This window comes from Paroedura picta, chromosome 4 (assembly GCF_049243985.1).
Source record: "Paroedura picta isolate Pp20150507F chromosome 4, Ppicta_v3.0, whole genome shotgun sequence".
Lineage (NCBI taxonomy): Eukaryota > Metazoa > Chordata > Lepidosauria > Squamata > Gekkonidae > Paroedura > Paroedura picta.
The window spans coordinates 94,587,902-94,601,911 of NC_135372.1; the positions used below are offsets into that span (position 1 = coordinate 94,587,902).

The following is a 14,010-nucleotide window of genomic DNA, read 5'->3' on the forward strand; positions in this document are numbered from 1 at the left end:
CATTCCGCACAACAAGCAATGTTGCTAAATGTTTGCAGTATGCAGAAACGCTATATTTAATAGTGGAATTTCGTCATTTCACACACCTTCAATTCTAGCGGAATATTGAACTCCCAGTAGCGGTCTATTCATTCCCCACAGGTTTTTGGTCTTGCCAGAATCGCAACAAAGGAGGCAATATTTTTCCGTGCTTCTTTCCACCCCTGGCCATCAATCAAAACAGAGCAGCCAATGAACTGTTGTATTTGTGCTCCCGAAAAGCCCCTTTCCTTTTAAAAACTGTTTTTTAAAAACCCGAGAACACCAGTAGCAATAAATATTTGTTCATTCAATGTCTCAGAAAGACCTTTTTCACTGGTGTAGGAGTTGGCACTTAATCATTTACATACTCTTCAAGTAAAAAAAAAAAAATTTTCTCCCCCGATGGGTGCAATTTCTGGCCAAAATTACAGGCAGTATCGAACAGGGGGCTGTATTGTGCTCGGAAACTTTAAAGACAATTGCAGAAGGGAGTTTTGTTTTACTGTTAAACACTTCTGAATTGCTCGTGGAGGGACTTCAGCCGAAGAAGCTTCACTTATTCACTACTTTCGCCGGTTTAAGGGGGGGGGAATGGTGATTGCATCTCTGGAAGCTTGGGGGCGAGAGCTAGGGAGGGACATTCTTTCTACTGCTATTTTGAGAACGTACATGTCTTTCGCTGATGTGTTGTGGCTTGTGCTCAGAAGTTAGTGTTTTTTTTCCGGGGGGAATCCACTTTTTAGGATTTCCCCCTAAGCGCTATTAAATTCCGATGTTGCTGGAATTTGGCGGGAGTTTTGCAGTTTGTTTACGATGTCATGCAAAACATTAAATTAATAGGGTTTACAAAAGGTAAGACTTCGGCTACATTTAAGTTGTGCGGAATGGCCCCTAATATTTCATTTTGGTATTTCAGAAAGGGCATAATAACTGTTATCCTGAAATTTCAGCAATGTTTATATGGTTTCAGAAATCCAGCAGCCTGTAAGAGACAGCAGGAGTCCACAAGCAGACTGGCTGATGAAACAGGGATGCAGTTGACTCTCTTTCCTTCTCTACCAGCTGAACAACCTGAAACCCTCCCAAAATCTCCACATCACAACATTTGAGTATTTTATTTATTTATAATTTAATTTTTATACTGCTCCTCTCAAACTCACTGTCTTAAGGCAGTTAGGTAATTAAAACAATACAAGAGAACAATGTGAAATTTTAATGATTGTGGAATCCAAATAAAATGTGGATTCTCAGCAGTGATGATGGAAAATTTCTGGCCTGTCAAAGTTAGAGATAAGGAGGTGGTGGGAGATTGCTGGGAGAGAGGAAGGGAGGCCCAATTAGTTGTACTGGAGAATTTCCTGACTGGCCTAAACTGTAGACCATCTTGCAGGCTCTGCAGAACATAGTAAACTCCATCAGGGCCCTGATCTTCTTGTGGAGCTCATTCCTCCAGGTAGGGGCCAGATATACTTCTTTGGGGCCAGGGATCCTCAGCCAGTTGACACTGGCAAAGTGCAGAGCTTTCTAAGGAATGTATTCAGATAGATGGTCCCTCAACTCATGACCCACTAAACCGGCAATTCCCAGTCTTGTTTCAGTCTGGATTGCCTGTGGGAAAACCTAAATGCACACTTGATGGGCTTGAAAGCTCCATACATGGAATTCTAGGGAGGTTTTAGCTTTGGGTCATGTATGTAGACCACTAGGATAAGTACTTACGTATACAACAGTGGGAAAATTTATGTTGAACACTTTCCTTTATGACAAATCATGAGCTGCGCATTCATAGCAATAGTATGTTCTCCGGTTCTGAGCATATCAAAATAAAAATGAAAGAAACACACAGTAGCAGTAAGGTTTTCAATCAGTTTGCCTGAGAGGCAGCACTGTCATGATTACCTTTCCTCTGTCTATAACTCAGAGAGTTTTGCCTGTATCCATATTTGATTTTGCGTTATTTGGTTGCTGACAAGTTCACAGACTTCCTTTGAATCAAGTTAAGTCTAGACAAATCGCCACCTTTATTCCTGGGGGGACTCCTCTTTCACAGCTGTGTGACAGGAGCAGCACACCAGCAAAGAACTTCAGATGCAAATGTAACGAGATGCCTCATGGGGGGGGGGGGTTGGAAACCCACTGAAATACAGAAAAACTCCACTGAACCAAACATGGCTAGTTCAGATCCTTCCTTATTCAAGACAAATCCTGTCCAAGCTGGGCCTGGCTTGCATATGTTGCCTTACAATGATTTCATAAGATACCAATTCATTAACCAAGGAAACAGTTCTAATCAGTTGGTTTTCAAACTTCATAAGTCCAGATATTTGCAACTATACTTCAAGCCCATCATGACATCTCTGCGTTATCTTAATTTCCCCTTCACAAAATCTGTCTTTATCTTTGTGATTGGTCTTGGACTGGTTGCCAGGCTGCATGGTGTGCGGATGTGTCACAACAAACTACAGCCAATTTGTTAAGCATGTATAAAGACAAAAAAATGACTTTGAGCCAGCAGATGAGTCAATTAGTGCTTACCACAGGCAGACCTTCTGGATCTTCACAGCAGTTCTCAATTTGCTCCTTACAAAAAGGAAAATGTGATTTTACAATAAAAGGTGGGAGAAGAGTCAGCAGTGCCTGCCATTCTCCTGTTTTAATTAGTACCAGAGATCTCTAATTTCTCTCTACATCTGTTACAGTCAAATGAATACAGAAATTGTTTTCTTACTCTCCAGCATATACTTCTTGGTGATGGGCAAAGGCAGCAGTCGGATATGACTGATGATGGAGCCCCACGCGTGGGCTCTGGTCAGTGTAGTCTCAGGAGGTGACAGGGTATATGGCTGGATCATGAAATATGCAGTTAGTAAAACTAAGCCCAAGGTAATCAGGCCCTGCAAAAGAAAACAGGAATTCGATTATTCACACTACTGTAATTTTGTATTCAGAGTGAGAAGTTTCTTCATTCAAAGAATTAAGGAGATTCTTCTTTTGTCTATCAATTATCACTGGCTGAGACAAGCAAATTTTAACCTTCATGTTGCATGTTCTGGTGGTAGAATTCTTATTTATTTATCATTTTCACTGGCACAGAACAACAGATAAAAGGCTTTCCAATATTTATGAGTATGCATGCCTTTTTAAATAATGTAATCTTTTTACTCTGCAAGCATTCTCCAGAAACCATGCAGCTTGTCCATCACAAACAGAACACATTTCCTTCTCCCCAGATAGAGTTGCCTCCAACACAGTACATCAAAAAATGCAGGTTTACATCCTACTGTTCCACTCAGGAAATGGCAACACCTCCTTTGCAAAGTGCCCTCTTCTAACAAAAAAGACCTGCCTCTTATACTGGAAGAAAATGCTGCAGTTAGCAGAGAAGAAAGAACCCAATGTATACAACGTTTGAAATGTTGCTGCAGTCTGCCGTATCAACTGGCAAGGAAGTGGGGAGGAGTGGGGGGGACACACAACCAGGTTTGTATGCATAAGCTTCCTACACACGTAAAACAGGTTCTTAAGGTGGCATCCTCTTGTGTCACAAAGGAAGGAACCTTAAGGAACAATTCAGAATTCCTAACATACAACTGGAGACCTCAACAGATCACACACTGCTTTGTGATAGTATGGTCGACCTTAGCAAACAGATGATACACTGCTGCTGTGTTTTGTTTTTAACATTTAATTTGGCAAAAGGTTATAAGGAAGCAAATTTTGAATTATTTGGTTTTTCTGAACACAAAGTCCAAATGCTGCCAAATCTGGAAATCGAAGCATTACATCAACCTTCATGAGTATCAATCATAAGACCTTTCATTTTCTTGACATTCACATGCCCCTGCCAAACAGGTTTATCTGTGCTAATGCTCTTTGCCAAGAAGCAGAAACTGCACTTTTTGCCAATTTCAACAAAAAACACTGGACAGGTTTGCTTACTATTTGGGAAATGTATACATATGTGCAACATCAACAGCACTGTAGTATGTTCAGTTTTTCTCTACAAGCCATATATACACTTGCATGATTTTAACTTTTTGTCCAAAGTCCTCTTCATTCTCAAAATATTTAAATCACTGATGCAAGATAGCTATAACTGAAACACACATGTGCAAAAACAAGCAGGAAATGATCATGCTGATTGTATACAGAGCACACATTGCTCAAGAGTGGGAAACAACTCAGAATGAAATTAATCCATCCTATCTCACCAGGGTCAGCTAGCAGTTTGGGGAGACCTTTGGGAATTTCAGACCAGGAACATGTTATAACTATTTTTGGATAAGAGGGAAACAAGGCTAGTGAGGGTCTTGGGGTATACTCCAAATATGTTATCTTGTTCTCATTTCATGAATGTTTTAACAAGGTCAGAGACAATACTTGCCATCACTGACCTGACTGGACTTAGCTCACTGCCTCACCAACACCGGGATATGGGGAACAGCCCTCAAATGGCTGATCTCCTTTCTCCAGGGTCACGGACAGAGGGTAGCTATAGAAGAGAGAGCATCTAGCTGCTATCAGCTCACATGTGGAGTCCCACAGGGAGCAGTCCTCTCTCCAATCCTAGTTAATATCTTCAGGTGCCCTCTTGCTCAGGTGGTGTGGAAGTTTGGGCTGGGGTGTCATCAATCAGTAGATGACACCCAATTCCTCCTCCTGATGGAAGGCCTCCCTGATTCTCCCCCTGAATCCTTAGCCAGATGACTGGAAGCAGTGACGAGATGGCTCAAACACAGTCATCTGAAGCTTAACCCTTCAAAGATGGAGCTCCAGTGGTTGGGCAGGAAGGGTCCAAATGAGGAAGCACGCCTACCCAAATTGGATGGAGTGCAAGTAACAGTAGCTCACTCTGCCAGAAACTTGGGTGTTATCCTTGATGCCTCCCTTTCTATGGAGGCTCAGGTCATGAGAATAGTGCAGCAGTCTTTCTACCATCCACGCCAAGCCAAGCTACTAGCACCCTACTTGTCCCCAGAACACCTAGCCACAGTAATCCATGACAGTCACCTCTAGACTTCTGCAACTCGCTCTATGCAGGCGTGCCCTTAACTCTGATCTAGAACCTGCAACTGGTTTAGAATGCCGCAGCCAGGATCCTCACAATCACATAGTGGAGGGTGCATATCCAGTCAGCACTCCAACAACTCTATTGGCTCCCAGCTGAATTCCAGATCAGGTTTAAGGTTTTGGTAATCACCTTCAAGGCCATACACGGTCTGGGCCTAGTGTATCTGAGAGACCACCTTCCTGCCTATACCCACCAAGGAGCCCTATGCTCCGCCAACTTCAACTGGCTAGTGATCCCTGGCCCCAAAGAAATGCGTTGGTCCTCAACCAGGGCCAGAGCTTTCTCTGTTCTGGCCCCCACCTGGTGGAATGAGCTCCCTGAAGATATCAGGGCCCTGCTTGAACTCCCAGAATTCCACAGGGCCTGAAAAAGGTAGCTCTTCCACCAGTGATTTGGTAGAGACAGTCCAACCTAACAATATCTGCTGATCCTCCTGACATCCACCCCATGCATGATCTGAACCCAAGCTGAACTCCCTATGGGCTTATAATAGACATTATGATAGTTATTACTGTATTATAAATTGTCATAGTTTCTGCTGTTCAACTTGGATTCCACTGTTGTGACTGTTATTGTTATTATGATTCACTATATATCCTTCACGTTTTGTGTAAACTGCCCTGAGCCTCATGGGAGGGCAGTATAGAAATATAATAAATAAATAAAATAAATATAGCAAGCAGGAATAAAGTTGGAGACTTCTAGTGGGTCAGAGCGCTGGCAAGCTGCCTACCAAGCTCTGATATCAGTGTCTCCAGACAGAAGTTCTTGCAAGAAATGAACACCAAACTATCATGAGAAATGCTGTTTGAAGAGCATATCAAACATCTTTCAGCATACATGCCTCTATGAAATCAGCTTGAGGCAACTGACCAGGCACAGAAACACTACAACCTTTACTCTATGTGCCAGTTTTAATATTCCGCCCACAGAAGGGCAATTATTAAAAGTGACTGCAGTGATTAAAGCATTTGCCAATCTCTTATATAATGTCTATTGCATTTCATAATATGTAGGCATCAACCTACAGTACTTTTTCCATAAGCACACAGTAATTTACCTTATAGAGAACCATCAAAAGAGGATATCGTGGGGGTCCCCTCTGTGGTTCATTTTTCTCCAGAAGTTGTCTGATGAATTTCTCTATGGCTTTTTCAGGCATACCACACTGGTAGCCAGTTTGTCTCACCAAGTCAATGGTCTCTGCGAGTTTATCATAAATGCTGAGTTCACTGGCAGAAAGCTCCATGTCCTCTGGTGGAAGATCCAACATGGAAGAGTCAAAAGGGTTAATAATAAAATACCTAATTCATTGCCTAAAGAGTGTGCTTCAAAAGGGCTAAAAATTTAATTGCCTAAAGGACCCACTTCACAAATTATCACAGGAAAGCACAGAAATTTCCTTGTTCATTCAAACATCAGGAAAACAGCTTAGAGCTACAACCCTAACCTCTGGAGCTACTTCAGCAGTCAATACTGGCGAATATCAATTGCTGAGGAGCAAAGAATAGGGCAGAGCTTTGACTATAGGCCTCCCAGAAGTATTTGGCTATCCACTGTAGGAGACTGAATTCAATGGATCCTTAGTCTGATCCAACAGGATTATTCTTGCAGTCTTATAGAATCTAACATAAATTAATCTAACAAAATCTATATTCAAGTAAATATAAAGAACAAAGAAACAATGGGAACCAAGCATCAGAATTTCTGTGGATGGAAAGCATGGTATCTCCTTGGATGTGGATTGGCCTTTGGCTATTCTTTCCAAATGACAAGCTAAGCAACAGAAGCCATTTCTGATCAAGGGATATTAAGATCAACAATATAACCAAAGCTGAATGCCATAATCTGAGACCCTTATTGTTAGCATTTGCGAACCAGGGTTTAGCTAGAATAAAATATGACTTTTGTCATCAAACTCTTTGGTTATTGTTTCTTTCGCCATGTGAATATTTGTGAAATTCCTGGCAATTTAATCACCAAGGCCACCCTGTTCTTGAATAATGATATCAATATGCTGAGAACAGAAAGCATCCATTTAGCTATTTCTGAAGCTTCTTTCAAGGTCCTGGTGTATGATGGCCCCACAAAACTATCTACTAGATTGAAAAATGCATCAGTTTCTTTGCAGAAACCAAAATGTATCACATGTCAGCAGGAAGAAGCTAAGGGTTAACAGTTGCCTTAATGCAATTTCTATATCTTTTCCCCCCAAATTTAAGATATTTCTCAAAGACAGTCTTAAACCATATTGACTCATAAGGTCTTCTTTCAATGTGTCAGATAGCCCCTACTGGTCAAATGTAGCCTTATGGACAGTCTAAATGCTTATAACCAAGCTCTTGCCTCAAGGGAAAGTGAGCCCAGTTCTGAATGAAGAGTCATGCCAGCTATACAATGAGGAAGGTTTAATGATTTTATCAAGAAGACTAAAGGAAGATGATCAATATTTTCCTTAACTGAAACAATCCTTATGGCTACTCCATAGAACAGGCTTTCTCAACAGGGATTTTGTGAAACCCTGGAGTTTCTTGACAGCCCCAGAAGGGTTCCTCAATTCGATCGATGGGAGTTAATATTTTGTATACTTAAAAAAAAATTATCAGGTGATATTACCGTATATGCTTATGCTGACCTGACCCATCGCAGTGGTCAATGATGGGCCTGGAGGGGGTAGAAAGGGGTGAGGCCCAGTCATAAAAATCCTTGCTGGCCAAGGCTCATCACATGTGAATGGAGTCCAGAGAGGTAAGTACTGTAACATAACTGTGCTGGGGGATAGGGCAGGACTGGCAAGTTGTGACGGAGCAGTGGATACTTGCCCCAGCCCTGTTTCCAGCGCAATGGAGTAGGCCATTGGAGCATTTCTGGCATAAAATCATAGGATTGAAACAGACCTACAGAGTCATCTAGTCCAGCCCCCTGCACAAATGCTCTGTGTTCCCATCCAGGGAAAGAGACAGGGTATAAAAGAAGTAAAGAGGTAAATAAAAGTAGCCCTGCTTTTCACCTGATCTGCAAATAACAACCTAACTCCATCCAGGGTCGGCAGTTCAACTCCCTTCCGAACGTCAGCCTTGCTCAACCTACATGACGCCTAGTCCAGCTTCCATGGGCAGACACCCGAGCCTACAGCGGGGGTGCCGCCGCCGCCGCCCCCCAAGTGCCGCTAAGGCTGTGAGCTCAAGCGACCGGGAACATAAAACTCAGCCTAGTGAAATGAGGGCTGCTCTCAGATTCCGACTGCGGCCGCGATGCCAAGGCACGTTTTCTGGAACTGACCGTTGTCCCCTAGACCTCCCTTTCGTGCTGGAGCCGCCGTTGCCGGGCGAAGCCCCCGCCGCTCCTGCCCTCGCAGGCCTTTCCCCTCTCCCCCCCCCCCCCCCCGGGGTCTGGCTCACGAAGCGTGCCGGAGCAGCAGCGCAGGCAGGACACCGGGGAGGGGGAGGCGAGGGACGCCTGGACGGCCGCCCAGCCAATCCCCAGCCGCTCCCGCGAGAGTCCCCCGCAGCCCCCCCCCTGCGCCTCCCGCCGCCCGCCGCCCGCGCGCCCCCACGGCCCCCTTGTCCGCCTCACCCCGTGAACCGCCCGGGCGAGTCCCGCGAGGCTGGAGGGAGGGCTCGGGCATGGACTGGGGCGGCCGCGCGAGCGACGGGGCCCGGCTCTTCCTGCTTCCGGGGCGAGGCCGCGCATCCACGGCAGTGGCGCCTCCTCTCCGCCAGCCGCCGTCTGGGCGTCCCGTGGTTCATGTGTCACCGATGGTTCGCCGTCGCCAGCTGCCTCCGGGGCCGCAGTCCGGTCGCGGGGGTGGGGCGGGATGGGATGGGGGCCTTTGGCCGCCATCCTGTGCAGGGAGGAAGGCCCCGTGAACTCGCTTCTGGCAGGTGCTTCAACATTGCGTCGGATTGCAATTAGGTTCAGTTGACGTGACTTCTACAGTTCACCTGTGATGGCAACCCGGATTGCCGACTTCTGGTATTGTTAAATGTCCAGAATACGTTCCCCGGAGTTCCTCGGAGTGGTGCCCTGAAAAACGGAACCTGCCCTATAAATAGTTTTATTCTGTGGAGTAAAATCAGAGTCCAGTAGCACCTGGACTCTGATTTTATTGTGCTACTTCAGACCAACACGGTTACACATTTGAATCTATTCTGTGGAGTGAAACCGTATTCTTCTCTATTAAAGACATCGCTTTAGATGATGGGATTTACTGGCACGCTTGCTTTGTTTGCATGATTTGGGAGGTATGGAGTAAGTACAAATACTTGCAGGAACCTAAAAAGAAGTGTCTGGAACTTCCCCTTCTTACCCCTGCACAAGTTGTTCTTAGGCTTGAGGCCTGGCAGGTACTTCCTGAACAAAAAAATAATTCTGCACGTTTGGTTCCATCACAGTCGCCACTGCCTCTCCGTCTGGTGACCTCCTCCTCCTGCTTTGAGATGTCTTTTGTAGTCATGAGACAGGTTCTTGCAGAGGACAGCTAATGCCATTATAAGCTGGCTTGTCTTGCTCTTTCAACTGGCACTCTCCACTCTACTGTCTGTATCACTGGACCAGGGGGCTGTTGTGCCCACCAAGTGATTTTATGAAATAGACAGGATCAGGTAAGACTTTTGCCAAACAAGACTTCTGATTGGCTAAATGTTTTTTTAAATACTGCTTTGGCAGCAACTACCACCATAGCACAAGGATCTGCAGTGTGTTACTGAAGCTGTGGAAATAATTCTCTGGCTGACTTTGCCTCTACTTTTTGGCAGCCAGTTTGTCGCTGTCCACACCTTGCCATGACCACCGCCATATTGGGAGGATGGTATAAAGATATTATTATTAACAACAACAACAATAATAATAATAGTGCCTGCTGGTGAGAGACCCCTACACTTTATCTCTGATGAGGCCTCATTTGGAATAGTGTGCACAGTTCTGGTTATCTTATTTCCAAAAGGATTTCGCAGAGCTAGGAGAAAAGGACTGAAGGTGATTAAGGTGTTGGAGCACCTTTTCTATGAGGAAAGTCTGGGACTTATCACTAAAGAAAAAAAGATTACTGAGAGGACATGATAGAGGTCTGTAACATTATGTGTGAATGTAGAAAGGGAGCTTTTTCTCACCCACAGTACTAGCACTTGGGAGCAACCAATGAGGTTGGTGGACAATAGATTCAGGAAAGAAAATGTACAGCCCCATTAAAAATGGCTCCATGAAGTTCTCATGGTTGATTGACATACTATAATATCATTCACAATCATACTATTCATGGTATCGTTAACCATCCTAACCTAGTACCATCCACATTTCCCATTTTTTATCCACAAGTCAGCCACCTGTAGAGTATCTTCCACCATACTGATTCATCCATATGACTTCATTCATTCGCATTTCACCTCTTCTTCCCTTTCTTAATGAGTTGATCCTTCAGTTATCTTCATCCACATTCCATGTCCTGACTTTTCTACTTTCTGATGAGGAATCCATTATGCTGATAAATGAGAATCCCAGACATCTCTAACATTTTGGAAGAACGGCCGTGCACTAAATATTATAACCGATGTTTCCATTAAGATGGTAGATGTGCAAGATCACATGGGTGAATTCTGGCTCATCAACATCACGTTTACATCAGACTTTAAGAAAATATTAAAAATGCAATGTGCTTGGTACTATATTTCAATGCTTTTGACATAACCCTGGGTTAGACACAGTTTTGTTCTTTTTATAAGCTTTTATAAGTGTGTGTGTTTTCCTTTAATTGAGCAGCTTGCTTATAAACTGCACTTTAATTGGAAAACTAATTTCACTTTGTTTTTTAAAAGTTGTTTACAACTTTAAATTCTGGAAGTCATTCAAATTGGACCAACTGATGAATTTTAAATTGTTTGCTGCCATCTTGTGGAGAAAGTATACAAATAAGCAACATTCACTTTTTGCTGGTTTTATTTGGTTAAACTATTTTTCTGAGAAACAAGAAAAACGCCATCTTCTGTGCATAGCTGAAACAGCATTTAAAACATTTTTTTTGTCTACGTGCCACACCACAGCTATGCAGTAATACTGGAAGAACAAAAAAAAAAACACTGAAAAAAGAAGGTCGGTCTGGCTTCTAGCTAAGTCCTTTTCCAGTGTGTTTATTAAATATTCCAGATTAATTTTGAAGTTAGCTATTGTTTTGACTGGACTACTTTTTTAAACAAAAAGAAAGATACTTGTGGCAAAGACCAATAGGTTTATAGTGGCATAAACATTCAGGGACTTAAGCCCATTTCATTAGATGCATTGTGTGTTCTTATTTGGCAGAATTATCTGCATTTGAGACATAAAAAATGCAAATGTTGGAGTCAAGAAGGAATTAAAATTAACAGTCTATGATAGTTCATAACAACAGTAAGGTAACACATTTAGAATTACTAGGCTAATTTAAAACTGGTTACAGAATAAGGCAGTTTGGTGTAGTGGTTAGGAGTGCCGACTTCTAATCTGGCATGCCGGGTTCGATTCTGCACTCCCCCACATGCAACCAGCTGGGTGACCTTGGGCTCGCCACGGCACTGATAAAACTGCTCTGACCGGGCAGTGATATCAGGGCTCTCTCAGCCTCACCCACCTCACAGGGTGTCTGTTGTGGGGAGAGGAATGGGAAGGCGACTGTAAGCCGCTTTGAGCCTCCTTCGGGTAGGGAAAAGCGGCATATAAGAACCAACTCTTCTTCTTCTTCTTCTTCTTAATGTCCTTTCTGAGGCATAAGTAAAGTGTCGTAATGAATTCTAATTCAATAGTTTCATGCTAGAGTCTCTCTTTGACTGTTTATGCATTGGAGGTTTCATGCCATGCTGCAGGCTGGAGTTTAGTCGTGGCAGGTTGCCCCACCTCTTCCTGCTCCCACACGGGGGAGCATTTGGCCTGGTGCACCTCATCCACCCCCTATTTGTACTCCTGCACGGGAGCTGGGGCAGTGAAGTTCCCAGTGCGTAAACAGTCTTTGACAGTCTTTTGAAATTGATCACAATCCCCCCCTCCCCATTTTAACTAGACTTTCTGGTAACAGACTTAAGAAGCTGATTCAAAACACTTTGGGGCATAAATCTGTCATTGTCATAAATCACTCCATCTTTTAAACTTTCCCACTAATTTTTTAAAAAGTCCAATGAATACATAGATTAGAGATAGATATTGCCACAGACAAAAGTAAAGTTTCTGTTAAGGATAATATTTAAAGCCAAAATCTAATATATGTACCCAAGCAACTCCACTTCCTTCCTGCCTCACCAGAAGAGCTGCCCTAGTCACTTCAGCTCAGTGCTGGACATTGAGGAAGGAAATTAAGAAACCCTGCATTTCATGTGTTGTCTTTAAATAGGAGGGGGTAGAGGGATGTACAAAACCAGCTGGTGCCAACTTTTTCCTCTCTGAAGTTTGTTTAGTAATCAAAATCCGTATCAGATCTTTATTGGTATACATTGTTTAGCAATAAACAATAAACGTTTTCCACTATGCCTGCCCCAAGGTCATTAAGATCACCTGATCAAAACCTGCTCAGGATTACCAGCCCAAAGGAGGTGAAACTGGCCTGGGCCAGGGCCTCTTTGGCCTTGGCCCCAGCCTTGTGGCATGCTCTGCCAAGAGAGATCAGGGCCCTGCGGGACCTTAACCTGTTCTGCAGGGCTTGCAAGACACAGCTGTTCCACCAAGCCTACAGGTGAATCCCTGATGAATCTTCAAGAACTCTTGCCCTCACTGCCTCAAAGAGAAGATCTCTCCTCTAAAGATCTGACCCCCCCACCAAAGTACTGAAGGCTATGGAAATAGAATGTTTTATGGTATTTATACATGATTTGATCATTTTATTGATTGTTGAATCCATGTTGTTACCTGCCCTGAGCATTTAGGAAGTAAATATAATAAAGATTTTTATTTTATTTTTATTTAAATGTTTATTGTCAAAGCAATAAGGAAAACAGTTAACAGTTTTTGACAGTCATGTCTATATCTTGTCCCACCTAGCACTCAAGCACATTAGATTGGTTTTAATTAACTTACTTTCACATAAACACAATCCAGTAAAGCACTGAGGTACATTTAGGGCCTCACTGGGTATGGAAGGTGAAAGGGCTTCAGTAGCATATTGTAGGAGTCTCTCTACTTGGGAAGAATGTGTGAACTCTTAAGGCTTCTGACTATAATTATGTATAACTCCAGAACTCTGTAATCTGTTTTTTAACGTGATAGTTGATCACAGTTACTATTTCTTCTCAGAACCCAGATTCTGCACTTACACATGCTTGGTTGGTTTGTTTTTAGAATAAGAAAGAAGAGACCCATGTCTGTTCCTTGGAGGAGGCACAGAATGTAACATACAGGCAGGTTGTCTTTAAAGGCTAGATAAATAGAAGTACCCTCATGCAGGTTATTTTTTTCTCACTTCATGACATTAGAAATAGCTGCAGTACCTGAATGATCACCTTCTTTATTGGCCTCGGTCTGGGCCTTTCGCCAGCAGACTGATGAACTCAAACTAAAGTAGGCAAATAGTATAATCCTATGCAGAGTTTATTTCAGTGGACTTACCCTGGAGAAACTCTGCACAGGGTTGTAGCATAACTCTTTCTGGTATCATCTTTAAACAGCCCCGGGGCGCGGAGCGCCATCTTTAAACAGCCCCGTGGCGCGGAGCACCACGGACTGAATAAAGCAGTAAGGGCTGTGTGGGAGGAGTTAGGGCAGGCCCTGTCCAGGATAAAAACTTGGAGGGGCCAATCAGGAGCCGCGAAGCCGCGAAGCCGCGAGTGTCCATCCTGTGTCCATCCGGAGTGTCCATCTGCGGAGCCGCGAGTGTCCATCCTGCCCCAAGCAGCCATTGGCTGCTTCACCCACCCAGGGAATCTGCCCAGCTGCTCCAGACAGCCACAGGTAAGTGGTGGGCT

At 43.7% G+C, this 14,010-nt stretch overlaps 1 protein-coding gene across 1 annotated transcript in view; it reads right to left on the reverse strand.

The window, feature by feature from the left end:
• The window catches only part of C4H6orf89 (chromosome 4 C6orf89 homolog), a 37,589-nt gene extending 28,619 nt beyond the window's left edge, over nucleotides 1-8,970 (reverse strand). Inside the window, 4 exon segments of the mRNA XM_077334340.1 lie at nucleotides 2,750-2,915; nucleotides 6,153-6,346; nucleotides 8,669-8,725; nucleotides 8,728-8,970. Of these exon segments, the coding sequence (XP_077190455.1) occupies nucleotides 2,750-2,915; nucleotides 6,153-6,346; nucleotides 8,669-8,725; nucleotides 8,728-8,935 (625 nt within the window). The 5' untranslated portion in view covers nucleotides 8,936-8,970.
• Between the last annotated feature and the right edge of the window lie 5,040 nt (nucleotides 8,971-14,010).